The sequence below is a fragment of the Pelodiscus sinensis genome, chromosome 1, assembly GCF_049634645.1.
Source record: "Pelodiscus sinensis isolate JC-2024 chromosome 1, ASM4963464v1, whole genome shotgun sequence".
Classification (NCBI taxonomy): Eukaryota; Metazoa; Chordata; order Testudines; family Trionychidae; genus Pelodiscus; species Pelodiscus sinensis.
In genome coordinates, this window is record NC_134711.1 from 332,064,259 (window position 1) to 332,089,474 (window position 25,216).

Consider the following 25,216-nt stretch of genomic DNA (forward strand, 5'->3'; position numbering starts at 1 on the left):
CTCTTCCCTGATTTCTCCCTCCCCTCTCCAACCCTCTCTCTTCCCCTCTCCCATCTCCTTCCCCCAGTCTCCCCAGGGATTTATCCCTCCCCACCCCCAGTTTTGTTAAATAAAGAGAGTTCCTATTTTTGAGCACACGTGTCCTTTATTTTTTACATCAGGAAGTGGGGCTAGGGAGGGGTAAGTGGAAGGAGGTGAGGGAGGAATGGGGTACGAACCCCCGATGGGGAGTACTGGGGTGGCTCTGTGGGCTCCTCGGGGTGGAAGATCTCCTGTAGGGCCTCTTGGATCCTGACATCCCCCCCCCCGATTGACCCCCCCCCTGGATGGCAGTCTGTGGCAAGTGCAGTCGGGCTGATGGCTGAATGCTGTGATGTGCCGATTGTGGGCACTCAGGGCACTCCAAGCCAGGACTGCTTTGCTGTCCCTCATCGAGTTAGACAAGCGAGCGGGGAACCCTGAGAACTGTCTCTTCGGGGTGGGGGTCGGGTCCCTTTAAGCACAGCCCTCGGCTAGCCTGAGGCAGCAGCTCCACGCTCTAAGTCCTAACCTGATGCCCTGCTGGCACTGCTTCCGGCCAGCCTTAACCCCGGTTCAGGGTCCACTCAGTGTGGACATACTAGTTCGCATTAGTTTTTAAGTCTAGATGCACTAGTTCGAATTAGCTTAGTTTGAATTAACTAATTCGAATTAAGTTAGTTCCAATTAGTGCTGTCGTGTAGACAGACCCTCAGTGATCTCCTGCCTGCGAGTGGCTGTGCCTCTCTGTGAAGTCTGTGAGGGAAAGATCTACATGGAACCTCTGTGGGTAGGGCCCTTCCTTGGTGCTTTTCAGCTGGTGAATTGTCTGACTGCGGCTCTTGTATTTTGTTAGGGTCCCGGCTTTCCTCGTCAGGTCCACTGCCGTCCTCAGATGTCAGAAGCAAGGCCGATGTGCTCACATGCGTCTCACTTTGCTCTTTTTGCTTTGCCGCCTTCTCAGCTACTTTTCTCTCAGCCTTCCAGAGTCTCTTCAGCTCAGTTTTGCCGAAAGGGGCCTCGGCCTTTGCCACGACACTGGCCGCAACCACTCTGGAGGTTGCTGCCATGCTCTGGTGGAAGAGTAGTACTTCCGGGTCAGGCTCTTTCCATGGCAGCCTGGACCAGGAAATTTGAGAAGCACGCTGCTTGTCTAGAGCTAGAATTCAGGATGAGACAGTATCTGTGGAGACGGATCAAACCTTCAGGCCTATAACATTTCCACTTCTCCAATGCTACTCTCAAAAATGACCTTGAGTGGGTCACTGCAGACTATGTGGCTCTGGGGAGAAAGATAAGGGAATTTGAGGTGCCAGTTATGTTCTTATCCCTCCCCTCTGGTGAAGGAAAAGGCCTGGAGAGGAATCACTGAATAATGGCATGTCAGAGAGTTCTTGACCATGGGATGCTGTACTGGGTATACGGCTTGCTAGGAGGGGATGGGAACTACCTAACGAAGAAAGACACAAGTATCTTTACAGGCAGGCTTGCTGATCTAGTGAGGGGGGTTTTGTGATGGGGTGAGGTCAGAGACGACCCCTCAAAGATGCCTCCTGGGGTGCTGACCCGGCCACTGCCACTCGCCTTCCCATTCTCTGGGGTTCCTCACTGCCCAGTCTTGTTGGGCCAGCTCCACTGATCTCCCCCAGACAAGGCCCCCGAACTGCAGTCCCTGCCCCCACCGAGAAGCAGTAAAGACACTGAACCACTTCGGGTCCAAGGAGAGTGCAGTTTGGGGCCCAGCCTCCTGAGAGGGCTCAGCAGTACCTCAGTTCTGGGACACACACACCAAGGCAGCACATCACACACACCCCCAAACAGACCCTGCCAGATGCAACCTCCCTCTTTTCATGCCTTGCCAAGTGACAGTGACAGTAGGAGTCATCAGGACTGCTAGGTTGTCTCTGTCATCTCCCTGGGCCTCACTTTACCCATCTGTACAACATGGAGACATCACTAGAGACTTCCATTCGCTGGGCAGTTGGTGGCTCCTCCAATGGAAGCTGCTACGTGCTATGATGGCTTTTACTGTGGAGAATGTCCCGATCTCTGATCCCAAAGCATCAGGCCCATGTGCCTACAGAAAGTGTCTGTGTTTCCCTTCAGTCATCATTCTCCACAACGGTCTGTCTGCTCTCTGCCCATCCCTCCTGGGACTTACCAGGGCCTTAGACCCCCTGGAGAACTAGCCGTTATCTCTAGTTTCTTACCAACAAACTCTATTTTTAAATACACAGAGAAGCCAATTACACTTAGTCAGCCCAGTGCCCAGGAGTTTTCCTCTCCCTTTGGGAAGGGCCTCTAATTGCTGTTTACTTCTAAAGCTGGATAAGAGCCCAGAAGCAGAGACACGGATATAGAGAGCATGGCTGGGGCAACTCTGGTCTCCAACCTATTTAAATCCAGATACCCCTGCTCCCCTAGAGGCCGAGGGACCCCCCTGGGCCTGTCCAGAGCTGTGTTATAGGCAGCACCAATGCCTGTGGCTGCAGACGCTGGGGGAGAGAGGCGCGGGCCACGGCTACCTGAGGGGGAGTCCCAGGGAGTTCACAGGTATCTGTCTGTTGCTGAGGAGCTCACCTGCAGGACAAGTCTAGTGCGATGTGGGCACGGAGAGTCGTTCTGTTGTCCTTTCTGCTTTGCAAAGCTATTAAATATCCCAGGGACTGTTCCTTAGGTACCACTGGCCCCCAGGCCGGCTGATGGGCTCCACCACTGAGGAGATGTCCATGGCAGAGATGCCTTTTGGGATGAAAGGGGTTGGTAGCTGCAGAAAAAGGGGGAATTCTGAGGCTGTTAATGCCCAGAGACTGTCCCCTCTGTGAAAGGAAGGTATTGAGGCCTACCCAGAATATGTCAAATGAGCACCAGCACTCTCAGATACAGGAGATAAAAATAAAAACAAAATTTGATTGGTTGACCAACAATAACCCCGCTTTTAGGGAAGTAAGTAACTCAGACAGCAGTATGCAACAAAGTGCTGATTACCCCAAATGGAGCAGACGAAAGTTTTTTGTAAGGGCAGAATGAGACAACAAAAATCTAACGTCAGCAATTGTCAGGCGAGTGGAGGAGTACCAAAATACCGAAACAGGGTATATATGGTGGGCTGAAACAGACCACGAGCGGACGGGTTGCGAATCTGAAAAGCCAGGTCTGATCAACCAGGGCTCCCTCCCCGGCGCTGAATCTCGCTGCCGCACATAAGCTCCGAAAGGGGAACGAATACCGGTCGTAAGTTGCAATGAAAAATCCAAAGAAAGGAAAAACATAAAGAAAAGAATATCTCCTGAATCTAAGCAATGCTTCTATCTTTCTTAACGTGAGTATTATATAACTGTTAACTCCATAAATTGTTTAAAGGTAACTCAGGAGGGTATATCAGTAGGAGAAGTTATTATTTCTTGTTTTTTTTTTAACTGTACTGTTTTTCTATTTTTTCTTTGTATATTATATTGTCTTAAAAGAATCAAAAATAATGAATTGATTTAAATGGAAAATTGATTATAAAGTAAATAGAAAAAATAAATAATCTTTGTTTGACCCTAAAAAGAAGTATTCCTCTCTCTGTGGTTTCAAATCCTTTAAAGAACCAAACCCGGTTACCGAAACCCTCCTGGTTTTGCATCTCAGGGCTCCGGTGGTAGGGAGGTTGGTGGATTGGGGGAGCCGTGGTGTGACGTGAAACTACAGGAAAACAAGGAGGTCCTAGGTCTCCTCACTGGGACAGTTATAAGAATTTTCCAGCATGAGACAGACACCGTCTCTCCATGTAGAATAGTGATAGAGATGTAGCCGTGTTAGTCTGGGGTAGCTGAAGCAAAATGCAGGACAATGTAGCACTTTAAAGACTAACAAGATGGTTTATTAGATGATGAGCTTTCGTGGGCCAGACCCACTTCCTCAGATCAAATAGTGGAAGAAAATAGTCACAGCCATATATACCAAAGGATACAACTAAAAAAAATGAACAAATATGAAAAGGACAAATCACATTTCAGCACTGGAGGTGGATGCGGGCGGGGGGGGGGGGGAGGAAGGAAGGTAAGTGTCTGTGAATTGATGATATTAGATGTGGGGAGAGTGGGATGTTTGTGAGTTAATGGTATTAGAGGTGATAATTGGGGAAACTATCTTGGTAATGGGTGAGATAGTTCAAATGTTTGTTGAGTCCTTTTTGGAAAGTGTCGAATTTTACCATGAATGACAGTTCAGAGGATTCCCTTTCAAGTGCAGATGTAAAAGGTCTTTGTAGCAGAATGCAGGTGGCTAAGTCATTGAGAGAGTGTCCTTTCTGGTTAAAATGGCAAGAAACTGTTTTCTCTTTGTGATCTTGTCTGATATCTGTTTTGTGGGCATTAATCCTTTGGCGAAGTGTCTGAGACGTTTGTCCAATGTACATAGCAGACGGACACTTTCGGCACATGATAGCATAGATTATATTTCTGGAGGCGCAGGGATATGTGTTCTTGATCTTATAACTCACTTGGTTGGGTCCAAGAATGGTATCAGCAGAATGAATATGTGGACAAAGCTGGCAACGGGGTTTGTTGCAAGGGGAAGTACCAGGGTTGGTATTAGTGTGGCATGACCTGTGGTTGTTGGTAAGAATCATCTTGAGATATCAGACAAGATCACAAAGAAAAAACAGTTTCTTGCCATTTTAACCAGAAAGGACACTCTCTCAATGATTAACCACCTGCATTCTGCTACAAAGACCTTTTACATCTGAAGCAAAATGCAGGACAATGTAGCACTTTAAAGACTAACAAGATGGTTTATAAGGTGATGAGCTTTCGTGGGCCAGACCCACTTCCTCAGATCAAATAGTGGAAGAAAATAGTCACAACCATATATACCAAAGGATACAATTTAAAACAATTTGTCCTTTTCATATGTGCTCATTTTTTTAAATTGTATCCTTTGGTATCTATGGTTGTGACTATTTTCTTCCACTATTTGATCTGAGGAAGTGGGTCTGGCCCACGAAAGCTCATCACCTAATAAACCATCTTGTTAGTCTTTAAAGTGCTACATTGTCCTGCATTTTGCTTCACCGTCTCTCCAGGTTCCATTTGAGTTGTTGGTTGGATTGTTGCCTTCCAACATTTCAGAAAACAATTCCGCAGGAAGCAGACACTCCGCATGCAACAGCTGATGGGTTGGCAAACTTGTAAGCAACTAATAAGGACGTTTCCTAATTGAAGGTGTCAGAGTTTTATCTAACTGTGATGCCTGCAGCAGTACTTACAGTGGCCAATCCATCTGAGAATCCTATTCACCTAAACCTGGGTGAAAGGGTCGTAGGAGTAGAAATATTTCCAAAGATCAATAGGGATGGTGTAAATCATTTTCTTCTATCAGTGTTATATCTTCAGACTTTGAGTATAATTGAATTGTCCCTTGTTTATGTGAAGTGAGATCCAGTAACTAGAAATGCCTGATCGATTTGCTTTAGGGAAAGGACTGGGCAGGGATCGTTGAATTGAGGAAGTCAATGCGTGGTTGCGCAGGTGGTGTCGCAGAGAGGGCTTTGGTTTCTTTGACGATGGGACTCTGTTCCGGGCACAAGGATTGTTGGGAAGAGATGGGATCCACCTAACGAAGAGAGGAAGGAGCATCTTCGCGGGCAGGCTTGCAAACCTAGTGAGGAGGGCTTTAAACTAGGTTCGTTGGGGGACGGTGACCAAAAACCTGAGGGGAGTGGGAAAGTCGGATACCGGGGAGGAATGCAAAGAGGAACGAGTAAGAAATGAGGACCCCTGATTCCAATGGAGAAGATAAGGCGATCAAATGGTTATCTGAGATGTTTGTACACTAATGTGAGAAGCCTGAGAAGAGGAAGAACTGGAGGCTCTTGTCTAGTCCAAGAAATATGATTTAATTGGGATAACAGAGACTTGGTGGGATGACTCGCATGACCGGAGCGCTGTCATGGAAGGGTATAGACTGTTCAGGAAGAACAGGCAGGGGAAAAAAGGAGGAGGAGTTGCACTATACTTAAGAGAGTACTATGATTGCTCACAACTCCAGTATATAGAGGGAGAAAAACCTGTTGAGAGTCTATGGGTTAAGTTTAGAGGTGCAAACAACAGTGATGTTGTGGTTGGTGTCCACTATAGGCCACCGAATCAGGTGGCTGAGGTAGATGAGGCTTTCTTCAGAAAACTGAGAGAAGCTTCCAGATTGCAGTTCTCATGGGGGACTTTAATCACCCTGACATCTGTTGGAAGACCAATACGGCAGTACACAGGCAATCCAGGAAGTTTTTGGAGAATGTTGGGGATAACTTCTTGGTGCAAGTGCTGAAGGATCCGACCAGGAGCCGTGCACAGCTTGACCTTCTACTCACAAACAGGGAGCAACTAATAGTAGACGGTAGATTTCAGGATCCTGACCAAAGGAAGAAAAGAGTGTAGTAAAATACACACCTGGACTTCAGAAAAGCAGACTTTGACTCCCTCAGAGACCTGATGGGCAGAATCCCCTCGGATGCTAACATGAAGGGGAAAGGAGTCCAGGATAGCTGGCAGTATTTTAAAGAAGCCTTACTGAAGGCACAGAAAGAAACCATCCAGACGCGTAGCAAGAGAGGCAAACATGGTAGGAGACCGGATTGGCTTACAGGGGAAATCCTTGGTGTACTTAAGCACAAAAAGGAACCTTACAAAAAGTGGAAACTTGGACAAATGACCAGGGAGCGGTTTAAATGTATAGCTCGAGAATGCCGGGGGGTTATCAGGAAGGCGAAAGTGCAATTGGAATTGCGACTGGCAAAGGATGTGAAGGATAACAAGAAAGGTTTCTACAGGCACGTTAACAAGAAGGTGATCAGAGAGGGTGTGCGGCCCCTACTAGGTGAAGGAGGTAACCTAGTGACAGATGATGTGGGAAAGCTGAAGTACTCTTTCTTTCTTTGCCTCTGTATTCACAGACAAGGTCGGCTCCCCGACTAATGCATTAAGTGACGCAAGATGGGATGAAGATGGACAGCCCTTGGTGGGTAAAGAACAGGTTAGGAACTATTTAGAAAAGCTAAAGGTACATAAATCCATGGGTCCGGACTTAATGCATCTGAGGGTACTGAGGGAGTTGCCAAATATCATTGTGGAGCCTTTGGCCATTATCTTTGAAAAGTTGTGGAGATAGAGAGAGATCCCGGATGATTGGAAAAAGGCAAATGTAGTGCTCATCTTCCAAAAAAGGAAGAAGGACGATCCTGGGAACTATAGGCCGGTCAGTCTTACCTCAGTTCCTGGAAAAATCATGGAAGTGATCCTTAAGGAATCCATTTTGAGGCACTTGGAAGAGAGGAAAGTGATCCCTTTCATCATCCTTGTGTCTCTTCTCTGGATCTGGTCTAGTTTCTCAGCAAATCTCTAAATAGCAGGGAACAAAACCTAGCACTCCTTCCGTGTCCTAACCAGCATTCCTCTGCTAAAGACAAAGCACTGTGTTTGCCTCTCCTTGCAATAGGAAATACATCCACAGACACTAAAGATGTCTTCCCAAACCCGGGATAGAAAACATGAGGTCAACAGAAGAATTCTACCATTGATCTAGCTATCACATCTTGGGGAGCGTGATTACCTGCACTGCCAGGAGAAACCCCATGTGCGGTGTAAGTTTTGTCTCACTGACGTTCCTCTCGGGGCTGCTTTAGCCTTTTAAGTATAGGCAATCCCTCCAGCAGATCCTCTGGAAAATCTTCCAGTCTGCACCTCGAGGCATGAGGAGTTGAAAAATTTCCCCTTCCCCTCACAGCTTTGACCAATAGTCAATCACCCTCAGTGCAAGCCGCTTTTTCGAAAGAAAGTCTAGACATTCTCTTTCGAAAAAGTCCTGTTTTCATGCAAGAGTGCCTTTTTTTGAAAGATGACTTTCAAAAAAAGGTGTTATTCCTCATAGAATGAGGTTTACCGCCATTGACAAAACCGCCGCGTTCTGTTGATTTACTGTCGACAGAACATGGCGGTAGTCTAGACACAGGTATCGTTATTTTGAAAAAAAGGCCACCTTTTTCGAAAAAACCCCGCTGTATTCTAGATACACCCTTAGTGGATTTTTTCTACACCCTCCCCAACTTTCCAACACCCCATTTGAAATGTGAATGCTGGGACTGGCTGCAGATGGTTCCACCGACGACTCGTGCAGAGGTCAAATCCTTCCTCTCCTCCAACTCACCACTCCCCTGTTTACGGATCTAAGGTCCCGTCCACCCCCTTGAACAGAGCATGGCATTGGGAGCTCAGGATGAACTGATTGTCCACAGTTAATCCTTGAGCATGCTCATTGTCCCAGTGTTCCATAGCTACTGTAGGTCATTCCGGCTCCAATTCCTTTTCTCAGAGGTCACATTTGCATTTGACTACAAAAAAAGTATTTGCATTGACTCAGCTCACCAAATACTCCAGGTCATTCGGTGTATGTGTCCTAGCCTGCTCATTGTAACCCTTCTGCCTGTCTTTGGGTCGCCCACCGACTGTGTCTGGAGGAATTTTCTATTGGCCGCCTGGTCATTTATAGAAATATCGGATAGCTTCGGGCCTTGAGCTAGTCCCTGCAACACAACACTTAGGACAGCCCCGTTCACCGCCAATGGGCCATTGACAGCTGCTGTCTGAGATCTGTCAGCCGTGCTCAGCCCATTTTTTGTGTGCTCTGCTGATACTGTAACGGGCTCATTGTCAGATGAATGTTTTCCAGGACGAAACCAACTCCCTCAGAATAATCCAAGTCCCTGGTACCTGACTGAGTCACTTCGGGAAATCAAGAAAGAAATCAGGTTTGCTCGACAGACTGGTTTTCCAGAAAACATGTTGACTGACATAATGATATTTTACCTAATCCCATATCAGCTATTTCATTGTTTCCTACCTTTGCCAAATCGTGGCTTTTTTTTTTAATTTTTAACTTTCCCTTTTGAAAAGTAGTTTACATTTAACACAGAACTGTCAGTTATTTGCTTTCGATGTTTCTGTTGGGTTTGCTCTGGTGCTGCCTGACTGGGTACTTCTGGATCCCGACGAGATGTGGGGCTGATTGGTCACTTAAAAACGGTTTTTATATCTCTAGGTTTCTACTGTAGATGGTGGTTCAGATCTTCCTTGCCTGCTAATGGACTGCAAAGTGTCGCATCACCTTAGATCATATGGGCACAGCACATGGCTTTCTTCCAAAGGCAGAGCAAAAGGACTTCTTGAACACACCCACTTTTTCTGTAACCAAAAGGCTATTTTGTGCACCTCTAGGAATGGGTGTAACTTTTGGTAGGATTTCTTTTGTTCTTATTTTACTCCATAGCCTCCTTCTTGTGATGATTAAGTAAGCTAAGCAAGGATATTTCTCTGATGCCTTAATGTCGATTATTACTTTTCATGACTTCCATATTGTGTCCTGGTCTCTATTTTTTTCTTTTTCTCATTCATTATGTATGGCTGTTTTTTCCACTTACTATTAGCTGCTCCTTGCTATTGAACTGTGCTGTGTAGAGGGGGAGGGGTTGTCCAAAGTTTTCTGCTTTCTTGACTGTGGAGTTATTTCTTTTTAGGTATACAATTATCTCTTCTTATGGAACTCCCATTTTTCTGTCTAAATCTCACCCACCGATCAGTTTCGCTGATAGTTTGCTTCAGCTCTGGGCAATCAGCCATTTTGAAGTACAAGTTTTCCACAGATATTACTGCCTGGGTGTTCTTCTCTGTCTGTCCATTTGAGTGTCATCAGGATCTTCCTCATTTTAATCTCCTCTCTCATATGCTCCCTTCTTTGCCTCTTGTCTAAACATAAGAGTCTGAGACTTTCCCCCCTGTCTGCAGGCGGCAGCTTCTCCCATTTGTGAAGCCAGTCTTGGAAACCCCCTTTCTGTCTCCCATCTCATTCATACAGACCAGGGGTATGTCTAGACAAAGCTTGTGTCAACAAAGAGCATCTAGACTACAGCCAGTTCTGTCGACAAAGCAAGCTGCTTTGTCGACATGACAGTGTAGACGCAAAGGAGAGTGTAGATACAATAACACCTTCTGTCGACAGATCTCTGTTGACAGAAGGCGTTATTCCTCGTAGAATGAGGTTTACAGCCGTCGACAAAACTGCCGAGTTCTGTCGACGTTATGTCAACAGAACTCAGCGGCAGTGTAGACGCAGGCATAGTTTTGTCGACAAAAGTCCACGTTTGTCGACAACACCCTGTAGTCTAGACACATCCCTGGTGATCAAAACTGGGCACATGTCCAGAGCAAGTTGTTCTGCATCCCATTTCTTAATCATCCCAAGATTGCCTGTCCTCTGTGGAGAAGGAGTAGGGTTTCCACAGAGCGGCTGTCAATGAGGACGAGGTATTTCCCCGAGATGAGTTTAGTTGGGATGTTTCTGCCTGGCCATTGTTTACATGTTTTTGGATCTCATATTATAAGCAAGCAAGGGAATGGTTAACTCCAAACAGCATGGGATGTACCAACTGGGCTTTCATTGTGCTAAGGAAGAGTGAGGGATAATGGGTATCCAGATACAGGATTCCTGCTGCTTTTTCCAGTCCACCTCAGGTAGGAATAACTGAGCCATAGAGCATCATTAACTATGGCGTTGGCATGAGGAGGGTCAGTTATTCAGATTCATTTCTCTGAGGGTACATTTAGACTATGTTTTTCTTTCAAAAGGAGAAATGCAAATTTGGTGCTAATTTACATATCGTCTTCCGATTGCTTTTTAAAGCGTTTTTTTAAGAAAGCTTAGACATGGTTCTTTTGGAAAAAAACTTTTTTGAAAGAACCCTTCTTCCTCAAAAAACGAGGTGTGCAGGGCTCTATCCAAAAAGAGGATTTTTTTTGGAAGAACCACATCTAAATTGCTTTCTTTTTAAAAAAAAAAAACACTTTCGAAAAAGCAATCAGAAGAGGATATGCTAATTAGCACAGAATTTACATGTCTCCTTTTAAAAGAAGAGCATAGTCTAGCTGTACCCAGAATAAGGACCTTCTAAGTGTCCAATTTGGTTCACCCATTAGAACAGCCTCCAGCAGTGCATGTGTTTTCTCATATGAACATCATCTCTCCTTCCAGGCATTTGTACTGTGACCATCACCCTAGACTCTGGGCGGGTGCAGGAAACACGGTTGTGCCTCAGAGTTGGATGCCTTCTCCCCTGTTCCATGTCAGATTCCAACACAACCCACTTCACCAACCCTTCCACCTTCATCCTGCTGGGCATTCCTGGCCTGGAGACGGCCCATGTCTGGATCTCCATCCCCTTCTGCATCACTTATGCCATAGCCATCGTGGCGAACTTCGTTATCCTGTACATCGTGAAGAAGGAGCCGAGTCTCCACGAGCCCATGTACTATTTCCTCTGCATGCTGGCCGTCAGTGACCTGGTCCTGTCCGCATCCACCGTGCCCAAAATGCTGGGCATATTCTGGTTCAATTCCAGGGAGATCGATTTCAGTGCCTGCCTCACCCAGATGTACGTCATTCACAGCTTCTTAACAATAGAGACTGGGATCTTCGTGGCCATGGCTGTGGATCGCTACGTAGCCATCTGCCATCCCCTGAGACATTCCACCATTTTGACAAACATGGTGGTGGCCAAGATTAGCCTGGCCGTGGTGGGGCGTGGTGTTGTACTCTCACTCCCCTATCTCCTGCTGGCGAGGCAGTTGCCATATTGCAGAACCAACATCATCCCCCATGCATACTGTGAGCACATCGCCGTGGTGAAGCTGGCCTGCGCCGACATCCGTGTAAATAACTACTATGGACTCATTGTGGCAATCTTTGTGACCATTCTGGATCTGTCTTGTATCGCTATGTCCTACACCCAGATCCTCAGGGCCATCTTCCGCCTCCCCACCAAGGATGCCCGGCTCAAAACTTTTGGGACCTGCAGCTCCCATCTCTTTGTCATTTTAGCGTGCTACATCCCAGTTCTCTTCTCCTTCCTCACCTACCGATTTGGCCAGGATGTGCCCCTGTATTTTCATGTTCTCTTTGCCAGCATGTATCTTCTCGTGCCCTCCATGCTAAATCCCATCATCTACGGGGTGAGGACCAAACAGATCCGGGACAGGCTACTTTGGCACATGACTCCTGCGGACTGATCGTTTCTCCCAATTCTCTGACTCTCGGACTGAGCTCTGTGCGGAGCTGGCTGCTAACATGATGCTCAGCCCTGTTCCCTGAATCACTGGCTGGCCAATGAAAGAAACAAAATCTCTTCATTGACTTTACAATATGGTGTCAATGCGACAGTTTGGGTTTTCCAGCTATGTACAATTCACAGGTTTGCCCCAGTTCTAGTTGCTGGTATCTGGAACTCTGCGTCCCCCGCTTCTGCCCCAACCCTTCCATCAAAGCTCCTCCCCATGACCCTTTAATCTGTCCATGGCCAGGCTCTGTTTCCACATCTCCCCCCGCTTCCTCATCCCTGTTACTCACTCCTCTCCTTCCTTACCCCAACTAATCCCTGAGTTGTCTCCACCTCCCTCCCCACGTCATCTGTGTCCTGCTCATGGCTGGGACGGGAGCCACTGCAGCGTCACCAGGATCCTGCCTGCTGGTCGGAAATGGCCCCAGCTTAGCAGGGGCTGGTGTGGGTTAGTGACCTGGGCCTTCCCCCCACTCTCTGTACTGCCGGATCCCCTTGGGAATACAAAATGGCACTCGGACACAAATCAAAATCAGACAGTGTGGTAAAATCCAGACTGGGGGGACCCCCTTCGTTCACGTGTTCTTGTGTAAACCAGCTGCTTCCTTGGCTTTTGGGGCTAAGGATACAGTCTCTGCAGAGTGGTGGGCGTGGAAGGAATGGAATTGGTCCTGCCTAGAGCAGGGGGCTGGACTTGATGACCATCTGAGGTCTCTTCCAGTTCTATGATTGTATGATTCTATGAACCTCCCCAGAAGAGGAACCAGCGGGAGGAGTTTGTTCCAGCCCTGCCAAACAACAGCAGCTGGAGGAGTCGGGAGAAGCTAGGCAGGAGAACATGAGAACATAAGAAGAACATTAAAATGGCCAGACTGGGTCAGACCAAAGGTCCATTCAGCCCAGTGTCCTGTCTGTCATCAGTGGCCAATGCCAGATGCCCCAGAGGGAGGGAACACAACGGGTAATCTCCCCTGTCACTCATTTCCAGACAGAGGCTAGGGACACCATTCCTACCTATCGTGGTTAATAGCCATTGATGGACTTAACCACCATGAATGTATCTAGTTCTCTTTTAAACCCTGTTATAGTCCTAGCCTTCACAAACTCCTCAGGCAAGGAGTTCCTTGCTAATTTGAACTAGCGCGTCCACACTGATTGGACGCTGGGGCACATTTAAGGGCAGCTGAAACCGGTTCCAGCAGGGCATCAGGTCAGTAGTTGCTTTGTGTGGCTGCTGTCTGAGGCTCATGCTTAAAGGGACCCCGCTGGACAGCCGGTTCTCAGCTTTTCCACTTGCTTGCCTACCTAGCCGAGGGACAGCAAAGCATTTTTCTCTGCGCCCGTCTGTGTCGGTGCTTCCCTTTGGGGACGCCGCCGCAGCTGGCAACATGGAGCCAGAGCTTGCCCTGGGCTTTCTGCTGCAGTTTTTGGACTTGCTGCTGCAAGCCTGCCAGCAATGGCTGGAGGCTGCCTGGCACCACCTGGTGCACGTCAGCCCCCTACCTCTCCACCTGGCCTCCCTGGGGGCCGTGGAGGAGCCGCAGCAGAGCCCGGATGCCAGCGTGCCCTGCTGCATCTGGCGTCTGGACAAGAGCAGCGACTGGTGGGACCACATTGTCCTGGAGCGCTGGAGAGACAGACAGTGGACCCAGAACTTCAGGATGAAGAAGGACACCCGCCATCCCCCTCCAGAAGCGTGTGGCCATCGCCTTCTGGAAGCTCTCCATGCCGGACAGCTACCGATCCGTCGGGAACCAGTTCGGCATGGGGAGATCCACCATCGGAGCTGTGCTCATGCAGGTATGGCACTCACTGGCCACTGGGCCGGGGGGGGAGGGTGGCTGCAAGGAGGGGATGGGCCACCCCAGGGAAAATGGGGGGTGGGAGGAGGCGAAAGTGCCCTGCACCTGAGGGTTCAGTCTGTCCCGGCCGTACTACACGCCGCCCAGGGGTGCTGCTCTGCAGGGTGGTCCGCCTTGCCGACCCGGACGCCATCATCCAGGGGTTCGGTGCCCTCGGCTTCCCCAACTGCGGGTGGGGCCATCGACGGGACGCACATCCCCATCCATGCCCCGGAACACCAGGCCTCCCAGTACGTTAACTGAAAGGGGTACTTCTCCGTGCTCCTGCAGGCCTTGTGTGGCCACAGGGGCCAGTTCACGGCCATTAATGTGGGCTGGTCCGGCAAGGCACACGACGCACGGGTGTACCAGATCTCCTCCGTGTGCCAGAGGCTGCAGACCGGGACTTTCTTCCCTGACCGCCACATCAGGGTCAGAGACATGGACATGCCCGTGAGCCTGGTGGGGGATGCGGCCTACCCCCTACAGCCCTGGCTCATGAACCCATACACGGGGCACCTCAACCGCTCCCGCCAGGCCTCTAATGCCAAGCTGACCAGGGGCTGCATCATGTTTGAGGGGGCCTTCGGCCAACTGAAAGCCAGATTTAGGTCCCTCCTCACTCGCCTCGACCTTGCCGAGCACAATATCCCTCCCGTGGTGGCAGCATGTTGCGTGCTGCACAATTTGAGTGAGCGAAAGGGGAGGCTTTCCTGCCAGCCTGGATGGCTGAGGCTGAGCGCATGGCTGACCACTACGCTGACCACTACGCTCAGCCCCACACCGCCGCCGTCCAGGAAGCCCAGCAGGGGGCCGTCCGGATCTGGGAAGCCCTGAGGGAGAGCTTCCAGGTGGAGGAGGACTGAACTCTCCCTGCATGCCCCACTGGGGTCTTCTTCCACCCTCCCCCCCTTCCCCTTTTTAACCCCCCCTTCCTAATGTCAAATAAAGACACCTATTTGAACAACCAAAAGCTCTTTTTATTTTACATAATTGGGGTGGGAGGAGGGAGGAGTGAGGGTGGAAGAGGGGAGGGGAACATGGGAGGAGGGAGCTAGAAGTGGGAGGAAGGGGAGGAAGGGAAGGGAAAGCTCAGGCTTGGGGGTCCTGCTGGCTCTCTCGTCTCACAGCACTGCGGGTGCAGGGGCCTTGGGGGGGAGTGTGTGTGGAGGGTGGGGCAGGAGGGATGCAGGGTGTGGAGGAAGCGGGAGAGGGAGCAGGGGTGGGAGGAGGAGTGAGAGCTGGGACGGCCACAGGGGCCGGAGCAGGAGGAGGCAGGAACCTGTCCACCAAGGTCTGGAGGTGGCCTCTGAGGGCACGGCCTTGCTCCTCCAGCGCCTCCAAACTCCTCAGCCGCAGCCGCAGTTCCTCCCAGACCCAGTGGTCCTGGGTGTGGAGCTGGTGCTCCAGTAGCCGCAGGTGCCGCCGCTGGTAGTCCTCCACGTTGCGGGTGCACCTACTGGCCCGGGTGCAGGTGGCTGTTTTAGGCGTGGTGGTGCGCCCTGCAGTCCCAGGTGCTGTGGCTGAGGTGAAACAAGAGCAGTGGTCAGTTCTCTCTAGAGACACGGTGGGTGAAACCCAGCCCCCCTTTGCAAGGCCAGGGCCCCTGCATGACACCCAGCTGCTGCTCCATGGTGGGCAAGGCCCAGGCGCACGGTCCCTGGGCTCCCTCTCCCCCCACTCTCCCGTACACATAAGGGGAGCATGATGGCACTCACATGCGGTGCCCTCCTCAGCCTCGGGCGACACAGCCGATGTGCTCTATGGGGTGCCTCGGGAGTCCTGGGTCAAGGGCAGGATCCCTGCAGGCTCCTGGCTCTCGGCGTCCTCCTCCTCCTCCTCCGTATCAGGGATGAGGATCTCTGCCCTGGGTTCAATCACCACTCGGGGGGCATGGACGGCGTGAGCCCCCAGGATGCAGTCCAGGGCCTCAAAGTGGGGCAGGTCTCCAGGTCGGCCCCTGGCTGGCAGGCCCTGGAGTTAGACTGCCGCAAGTCCTTCATTTTGCAGTGGACCTGCTCCCGGGTCCGCATGTGGCCTCTGGCGGCCACGCTGTCAGCCATGCGGCTGTAAACGGCTGCGTTCCTGTGGCTAGTTCAGAGATTGTGGATGTTGGAAGCCTCCCCCCAAACCTCAATGAGGTCCACGATCTCCGCACTTGACCAGGCAGGCGCCCACCTCTTGCGTCCCCGGGCAGGCTCCTGGGAGCCGCCAGCCTTGTCCTGGGAAGAGGCAGAGGGCTGGGTAGCAGAGGGTGGCTGGCTCATCCCGTGCCAGGTGCAGGGTCTGCTGGCTGGGTGCTGGCAGGCTTGCACCTGGCATGGGCACCGTAGCCAGACCGTGGCCCTTTTAGGGCTCCAGGGCCGGGAGGGGGGCAGAAGAATTTTCCTGGTTTGGCCCAGAGTGGCCACCAGGGCAAGCTGGGGAGGGCTAGCCTCCCACTAGTTCGAATTAAGTGGCTACACAGCCCTTAATTCGAACTACTTAATTCAAACTAGGTGTTAGTCCTCGTAGAATGAGGTTTACCTAGTTCGAATTAAGCGCTCCGCTTTGGGACATTTCAGTTTGGAAAAGAGAGGACTAAGTGGGAATAAAATAGAGGTCTACCAAATCATGTGTACAAAAAGCAAAGAAGGAAGTATTATTTATTGCTTCTCCGATTGTAAGAAAACCGTCGACGAATGAAATAAATAGGAAATTAGTTTTAACAAAACAAATGAAGCATTTCTTGACAACATGCGAGATCCATCTGTGGAACTCTGTGCCAGAGGATGCTGTAAAGGTCATCACTATAATAGGGTTCAAAAAAGAACTAGATGAATACATGGAAGATAGCTCTATCGATGGCTAGGATCGAATCCTTAGCCTGTGTCTGCCAGAAGCTGGGAAGGGTGATCTGGGATGGATCCCTTGATGATTCCCTGTTCTGTTTATTCCTTCAAGGGCATCTGGCACTGGCCACTGATGGAAGACAGGATACTGGGCTAGATGGACATTTAGTCTGACCCAGCACGGCCGTTCTTATGGTTTTAGGGGCCCATTCATCAGCATTAGAACAGTGGCAACCCAGTGAGTTCTACCTAGGCGGGTTCCCCGTGCTGTCAGACTGACACTGCCCAGTAATGTCAGGAGAGTTTTCACTGTCTTGGTCTGCCCAGTAGGTGACTTAGGGAACAGGGCCCAGCACCAGAACACCACATGGCTCTGTGCAGGGATTGCGCTGACAGCCAGAGTACAAGGAGAGAAAAAATTAAGTCCTTTGAACAATAAGGAGACGGAACAGCCTGTCCCGGATCTGCCTGGTCCTCACCCCGTAGATGATGGGGTTCAGCACGGGGGGCACTAGGAGGTACACGTTGGCAATGATAATGTGGAAATATAGGGGCACATTTTGGCCATACCGGTGTGTGATAGAGGAGAAGGTGGATGAGATGAAAAAGACGAAAATGGCAGAGAGGTGGGACCCGCAGGTCCCAAACGTCTTGAGCCGGGCATCCCTTGTGGGGAGTCGGAAGATGGCCCTGAGGATCTGGATATAGGACACGACAATAAACACGACGTCCAGCCCCTTCACACAGAAAAGCACAAAGAGCCCGTAATAATTGCTGATGAGAGTGTCGGCGCAGGCCAGTTTCACCACAGCCATGTGCTCACAGTGTGTGTGGGGGATTATGTTGGTCCTGCAATATGGCCACTGCCTGGCCAGGAAGGCATAGGGCAGTATGAAAACGCCACCTCGAAGCACCACAGCCAGGCCAATCTTGGCCACCAAAGTATATGTCAGGATGGTGGAATGTCTGAGGGGGTGGCAGATGGCCACGTAGCGGTCAAATGCCATGGCCATGAAGATCCCCGACTCCATCACTAAAAAGCAGTGAACAAAGTACAGCTGGGTGATGCAGGCATTGAAATCGATCTCCCTGGAATTGAACCAGAAGATGCTCAGTGTTTTGGGCAGGATGGACGTACACAGGACCAGGTCGGTGACGGCCAGCATGCAGAGGAAATAGTACATGGGTTCATGGAGGCTCGGCTCTGTCTTCACAATGAACATGATGATGAAGTTCCCCAAGAGGGCTATGATGTACATGGTGCAGAAGGGGATGGAGATCCAGACATGAGCCGCCTCCAGGCCAGGAATTCCCAGCAGGATGAAGGTGGAGGGGTTGTTGAAATGGGTTGTGTTGGAATCTGACATGGAGCAGGTGAGAAGATGAGTAGCTCTGAGGCAGAACGGTGTTTCCAGCAGGAACCGTACGTTCTCCCAACTTCCTGTGATGCCCACGGTCTAGGGTGATGGTTGCAGCAGAAATGCCTGGATAGAGAGACAATGTTACTCTGACGCACAACATGTTCTACTGGAAGCTGGTCTCCTCACTGTAGCAAAATGGTCAAAAGTCACACACGGACCAATGACATTTTCAATGTTCATAGGAAAGGAAGGAAGACCAACCAACCCTACTAACCCTAAGTCCATATCTGTTGTTGCTCCATGCAGTAATAATTCCTGCAGCACATGTTTAGGGAAACCTTAACAGGCACCAGCAGGAAACTCAAGGGAGGATACTGGTTCTAGAGCATTGTTCGTGAATGCAATGGTACAGATTTGAGAGCCATTAGGGAGTTCCCTTATTTCCAGGTTGCCCACGATCTCAGACTACAAAAAACACCAACTTTGCACACAATGGCTATGTCTACACTGGCGTCTTCTTGCGCAAGAACATCTTGGGCAAGAGTTCTTGTGCAAGAAGTCTTGAGCAGGAAAACGTCCACACTGCCATGTGCGAGCTGTGCTTTTCCACAAGAGCGCCCATAGCAGTGTGGACACTTTCTTGCGCAAGAAAGCTCTGATGGCCATTTTAGCCCTAGGGCTTTCTTACGCAAGTAATCCCTGACGAGCGTCCACACTGCCCTCTTGCGCAAGAGCTCCTGTGCAAAAGGGATTACACCTGTTAACAAAGAGCGTAACTCTTGTGCAAGAAGCCCTCTCTTACTACGCCGTCCTGTAAATTTACTTGCGCAAGAGCGGGAGAGCAGTGTGGACGCTCTGTGGATTCTTGCGCAAGAATGGCAGTATTTGCGGAAGAAGCCGCGAGTGTAGACATAGCCAATATGTTCCAGGGGAGACATCCCAACTATAACACATCTCCAGGTAAAGACTTGGATGTCTCAGACAGCAGCTTGTGGGAAACACCCAATGTCTACCCTGGCAGCTTCTTCAACAAAAACGGCCGTTCTTCCACAAAAACTTGTCTGCTGTCTACACTGCACACGCGTTCTTCCGCAAGTAAATTTACAGTATAGCGTTGGAAAACAAGGCTTCTTCTGGAAGAGTTATTCCTTTCTTCACGAGGAATGAGCCCTCTTGAGCAAGAGCTCTTCCACAAAAGGGCAGTGTAGACAGGCAATATGAATTTCTTGCGCAAGAAACCCCTTGGTTAAAATGCCCATCAGAGCTTTCTTGCACAATACAGCGCCTGCACTGCCATGGATGCTCTTGTGCAAAAGCACATGGTAGTGTAGACACTGTCTTGTGGAAGATTTTTTGCACAAGAACTCTTCCGCAAAAGAGTTCTTGTGCAAGAAGCTGTCAGTGTAGACATGGAGAAAGACCTGCAATGGACCTTTGAGCAGGCTTGGTCATCCAGTGCCTATAAAGGCTAGGAAGAGGATTTTTGAGACAGGTCATGAGAAAGAGAAACGCTCCCATAGAAGTGCAGCATGAAAAGTGGAGTATGTTAGTGTAAAGAAAAGACAAAGAAAGTGGCAAGTGACAAAGGAATGGAAAATAAAGAACACTAGGTCTACACTGCAGAGGTAAGTTGTAACAAGAAACACAATTTGCAAATTGCATATCTTTTGCCGCTTTACTGTCAAAAGAGGCTTTTCTGAAATTTGGTATGTTTACACGGCACCAAATTTTGGCAAAAAGTGCTCTTTCGAGACATCCCTTCTTTCCTGTAAAAGGAAGGTGAAAGAGTGCGTCTGCTTTTTTGAAACATTTTAGGAAAAAGCGGTTACTTTCCTTGGACGAAGCATTGCTTTTAAATTTATGGAGATTGCCTATCTCCTAGAACTGAAAAGGACCTCAAAAGGTCATTGAGTCCAGTCCCCTGCCTTCACAGCAGAACCAAGTACAATCCCTGACAAAGTTTTGCCCAAAATGGCTTCTACAAGGATTGAACTCACAACAACAGGTTTAGCAGGTCAATGCTCAAACCACTGAGCTATCCTTCCTCCTCTAGAACTTCATAAAAGCACTCCAGTCTAGAGATGGCTGAACTGATTACATTCAAATGGACAGAGAACAAGTCCCAACTGATAATGTTTATAAACACTTAGACTACATCTAGACCGGCATGATTTTCCGCAAATGCTTTTAACGGAAAAGTTTTCTGTTAAAAGCATTTGTGGAAAAGAGCATCTAGATTGGCATGGATGCTTTTCCGCAAAAGCATTCGTGCCAATCTAGACGTGCTTTTGCACAAAAAAGCCCCGATTGCCATTTTCGCCATCGGGGCTTTTTTGCGCAAAACAAATCTGAGCTGTCTACACTGGCCCTTTTGTGCAAAAGCTTTACGCAAAAGGGACTTTTGCCTGAACGGGAGCAGCATAGTATTTCCGCAAGAAGCACTGATTTCAGACAGTAGGAAGTCAATGCTTTTGCGGAAATTCAAGCGGCCAGTGTAGACAGCTGGCAAGTTTAGACACAGTCTTAGAGTACATCTACACTACAGAGAAGAACGAAGCTGCCGATGTTGATCTGCCATTGTTCAAATGAGCAGATCTAATGAAGACACACTCATTTGAAGTGAGAAGGGTGCTCCGGTCGATGTCAGTAGTTCTGCTTCCACGAAGAGTAAGAGAAGTTCTCTCTTCAACTTCCTGCAGTGTGGACAGCAACAAAATCCGAGTTAAGCAACTTCGACTTCGATGACACAATTAATGTAGCTGAAGTTGGAAAGCTTAATTCTACTTATCATGTAGTTTAGACATACCCTTGGTGCTATAAAAGGGCCAATTCCCCAAACTTGAGGCAGATTATTAGCAAAATTGATTGGGGAGGAAACAATTAAACATAAAAATGGGAATGCAACATGGGAGAGTTTTAAGAAGAGTTTATTAGATAGCTAAAAAGCCATGATTACACAGTAAAAGAAGTGGAGAAGTTTAGCTAAAAACTGTGTTCAGTGGCAAACTGGAGGTCACAACCCTGAGTTGTGACAAGAACATATAACAAATGGGGAAAAGGGAAAATAGACAGCAAGATATACAATCAGAAGTTTAGAGGGCTGATGAAGAGAGATTAAAAAGACTGGAACTTTTCAGCTTAGAAAAGTGGAGACTAATGGGGAATACGATAGAGGTCTATAAATTCATGACTGTCACCAAATTAAATCAACAGGTAGCAGGTTTAAAACAAACTAAAGAAAGTTTTTCTTCGCTCAACACACTGTCAACCTGCGGAACTCCTTGCCAGAGGATATTGTGAATACTAGGACTTTAACAGTGCTCAAAAAAATTGGTTGATTCCTGGAGAATAGGTCCATCGATGCATATTAGCCAGGATGAGTAGGAATGGTGTCCCCCAAACATCTGTTTGTCAGAGGCTGAAAATGGGTGAGAGAAAAGGAATTGTTTGATATTTCCCTGTTTCTGTTCATTCCCTCTGAGGGCACCTGGCATTGACCACTGTCCCAGTAGGGCCATTCTGGTGTTCTTATGGACATGGTAATTGGATGAAATCATATTGCCTGTGCTATAACAAATTAAGACTGGACTTGAATCCCATAAATCTGTCACTAAAAGTAATAGATGAGAGATTTATATTTATTCAGTCTCAAAACACTCAAAGAAAGGAACATCCAGATACATTTAAAGTCTGAACATATAACTCAATGAGAATAAACTGCAGACATGTACGTATTTACCCTGTGAAATTCCTTGCCACTGACCTCATTGGTGGAAAGACCGTAGCTGAATGGAATTCACAAATGAACTGGCCATTCTAGTTGGTGCTACTGTCTCCACCCTTACTTAAGGCTGTATGAAACCGTCAATTAGAACACATTTTCAGTTGTTTTCAAGTTGGCTAAGCTATAAGGAGGTGTCTACGCTGCACCGTAACTCAAAATAAGAAACTCAGTTTGAGCTATGCAATTTATGTGTCTTATTTTGACTACTTCAGAATAGCTTATTTTGTCATTTGGTGCTGTCTACATGTTGATCTTTTTATTCATGCTTTCATTAATGTTTGAGTTTGTATGAGTGTGTCGCTCCTCTCTATACGTTTAGCTGGTTTTATGTCCCTCTGGTGTCTCATATTTTAAATTTTTATATATATTTGTATTGTGGTTTTTTTGTAAGCGACCTTGAATATTTTAAATAGAAAATATTTAATTAAATTAATAAATTAATACGTAGTGCCAATTTTCAAAATAAAGCGCTATTCCAAAACGTCCCTTACTCCTCATAGAAGGAGGTTTACAGGGTCATCGGAATAGCAAGCCTGCTATGAAGACAAGAGATAGCTATTTGGAGATACTCTGGTACCACGAAATAGCATTGCAGTGTAGACATAGCCTAAGAGTTTGGACTGAAATCTCTCTCAGAGGGTGTCTGTTTCCAGTTGAATAATTTTTTTTTCAAAGTGTGAGGCATACGCGTTCAGATGCCTTCTTGAATGAAGCAAGGAGAGATTTCTTGCATTTATTGAAAAATTCTTATAATTGGTCCAATGCGGAGTCCTAGACCCTCCATGTTTTCAGCAGATAAAACAACCAACCCTCCTCACATTTACACCCCCTTTGGCATACTCTGTATTTTTGTATTTTTGTTAGTCTCTGAGGTGGCACAAAACTACCAACTGTTTTAACTTGGTTTTAAGTAAAGCAAAGAGGAAGAGGTGACAGGATCTGTGCATTAACACGTAGTTATGTCGTGAGGCCCTTATACAGTTCTTACACCAACAGGCTTACCAACAACCACAGGACATACCACACTAATACCAAACCTGGTACCTCCCCTTGCAACAAACCCCGTTGCCAGCTTTGTCCACATATTCACTCTGCTGATACCATTATTGGACCTAACCAAGGGAGTTATAAGATCAAGAACACATATTCCTGCGCATCCAGAAATATAATCTATGCTATCATGTGCCGAAAGTGTCCGTCTGCTATGTACATTGGACAAACATCTCAGACACTTCGCCAAAGGATCAATGCCCACAAAACAGATATTAGACAGGATCACAAAGAAAAAACAGTTTCTTGCCATTTCAACCAGAAAGGTCATTGTCTCAATGAATTGATTCCCTGCATCCTGCTTCAAAGGCCTTTTAAGACTACACTTGAAAGAGAATCCTCTTTCATGCTTAAATTTGACACTTTATACCTAAATTTGAATAAAGATGCTAATTATCTTACCCATTACAAAGATAGCTTCCCCAGTTATCACCTCTAATATCATTAGCTCACAGACATTTAACTCCCCCCCCCCATCCCCGTCCTGTTCTGAAATTTGATTTGTCTTTTCATATGTGTTCATTTTTTTAACTGCATCCTTTGGTATATATGGTTGTGACAATTTTCTTCCACTATGTGATCTGAGGAAGTGGGTCTGGCCCATGAAAGCTCATCACCTACTAAACCATCTTTTTAGTCTTGAAAGTGCTGCGTAGTCCTGTTTTTTGTTTCTTTCTACCTCAGTGAGACATGGATGATTCATGGTCCAGGGTTGCAGAATTTGGCCTTGTATGACACATCAACTGACGGAAGAACAGAAGAACTTAAAAACAGCCAGACTGGGTCAGACCAAAGGTCCATCTAGCCCAGTGTCCTGTCTGCCATCAGTGGCCAATGCCAGATGCCCCAGAGGGAGGGAACACAACAGGTAATCCCCATGTGATCTTCCCGTCACTCATTTCCAGAGAAACAGAGCCTAGCGACACTGTTACTACTCATCATGGTTAATAGCCATTGATGGACCTAACTTCCATGAATCTATCTAGCACTTTTTCAACAATGTTAAATTCCCAGTCTTCCTTCACCTTATCCTCTGGCAAGGAGTTCCACAGGTTGACAGTATGCTGATTGAAGAAAAACTTCCTTTTCTTTGTTTTGACCCTGCTGCCTATTAATTTCATTCGGTGACCCTTCATTCTTTTATTTGTGGGAATAAGTAAATAACTTTTCCTTATTCGCTGTTTCCACACCTGTCGTGTTTTTATAGACCTGTATCACATCCCCCCTTAGTCTCCTCTCTTCTAAGCTGAAAAGTCCAAGTCTTTTTAATCTATTTTCACATGGGATCTTGTTCCAGACACCTAAGCATTTTTGTTGCCCTTTTCTGAATCGTTTCCAGTGCCAATAGATGTTTTTATGAGATGAGGCAGCCACATCTGTACGCAGTATTCAAGATGTGGACGGGCCATGGGTTTATATAGAGACAATAGGATATTCTCTGTCTTATCCTCTATCCCTTTTTTAACGATTCCTAACATTCTGTTTGCTTTTTTGACTGCCGCTGCACACTGAGTGGGTGTTTTCAGACTCCACTGTGTCACGTAACGCCATCAACTGGGGAGGCGCAGCAAAAAGGATCAGTTTAGCTGATGTTACTGGAGCAAACTCATTCCCTGTAGCAAGGGCCCCGGGATGTTTAATGGCTGTGCAGAGCGGAAAGGCCCATAGACTTACTTTCTATCCCATGGTGACCACGTTCCACCGGGTGTGTGGAGCAGGGGAGCCCCTCAGCAAGAGATGGGCGCTTGTGAATCTTGAGACCAAAGGGTCTTCCCTGGGAATCCCCCTTAGCCAGCCCTGTCCCTCACCTCTCTCAGCCCAGCGTCTGCAGCAGCCTCTCTCATCGAGGGCCGAGAGAGCAGCGTGCAGCTGGTAATATAGCTCTGGCCAATCCCAGTGGAGTTTGCTCAGCTGTCAGGGGAGAATCAGCATGTGAATGTAAAGAGGCAGGAGACTGGATACCTTCCAGCCCATCTCGCTCTTTCTATGTCTGGGCTACTGGGCTGTTTATCCAGCTTTCGGAGTAAACAGCAATTAGGGGCCCTTCCCAAAAGGAAATGAAAACTCTCGGGCTCTAGGAATGAGTCAGAGAGGAAGTGGCTGCTCTGTGCAGTTGCCCATATTTAAAAATTACAGTAGATGAGGAATAAAATGTATTGATCTCTGTAAGGCAGGACACCCTGGAAATG

The 25,216-nt window shown here is 48.0% G+C and overlaps 2 protein-coding genes across 5 annotated transcripts; one reads left to right on the top strand and one right to left on the bottom strand.

The window, feature by feature from the left end:
• The first annotated feature begins 338 nt into the window (after nucleotides 1-338).
• LOC102448556 (olfactory receptor 52E4-like) lies at nucleotides 339-23,860 on the top strand. 4 transcript variants are annotated; one of them, XM_075919719.1, is made up of 3 exons: nucleotides 339-3,340; nucleotides 6,953-8,803; nucleotides 11,080-13,795. In XM_075919719.1, exon 3 carries the CDS (start codon nucleotides 11,169-11,171, stop codon nucleotides 12,111-12,113), a length of 945 nt encoding a protein of 314 aa, XP_075775834.1. In that variant the 5' UTR covers nucleotides 339-3,340; nucleotides 6,953-8,803; nucleotides 11,080-11,168; the 3' UTR covers nucleotides 12,114-13,795. The 4 variants fall into 4 exon arrangements, 3 of the variants coding, with proteins under 3 accessions (XP_075775834.1, XP_075775835.1, XP_075775833.1); XM_075919720.1 differs by having other exon boundaries at nucleotides 8,725-8,803; XR_012900837.1 differs by lacking the exons at nucleotides 6,953-8,803; nucleotides 11,080-13,795 and adding an exon at nucleotides 23,712-23,860.
• LOC102455753 (olfactory receptor 52M1-like) lies at nucleotides 17,252-18,199 on the bottom strand. Its single transcript, XM_006111280.4, has one exon. It carries the CDS (start codon nucleotides 18,197-18,199, stop codon nucleotides 17,252-17,254), a length of 948 nt encoding a protein of 315 aa, XP_006111342.4.
• Nucleotides 23,861-25,216: the final 1,356 nt, after the last annotated feature.

Bases quoted from the DNA above. Each gene is read 5' to 3' on its own strand.
- LOC102448556 (XM_075919719.1), top strand. From the start codon at position 11,169: ATGTCAGATTCCAACACAACCCACTTCACCAACCCTTCCACCTTCATC.
- LOC102455753 (XM_006111280.4), bottom strand. From the start codon at position 18,199: ATGTCAGATTCCAACACAACCCATTTCAACAACCCCTCCACCTTCATC.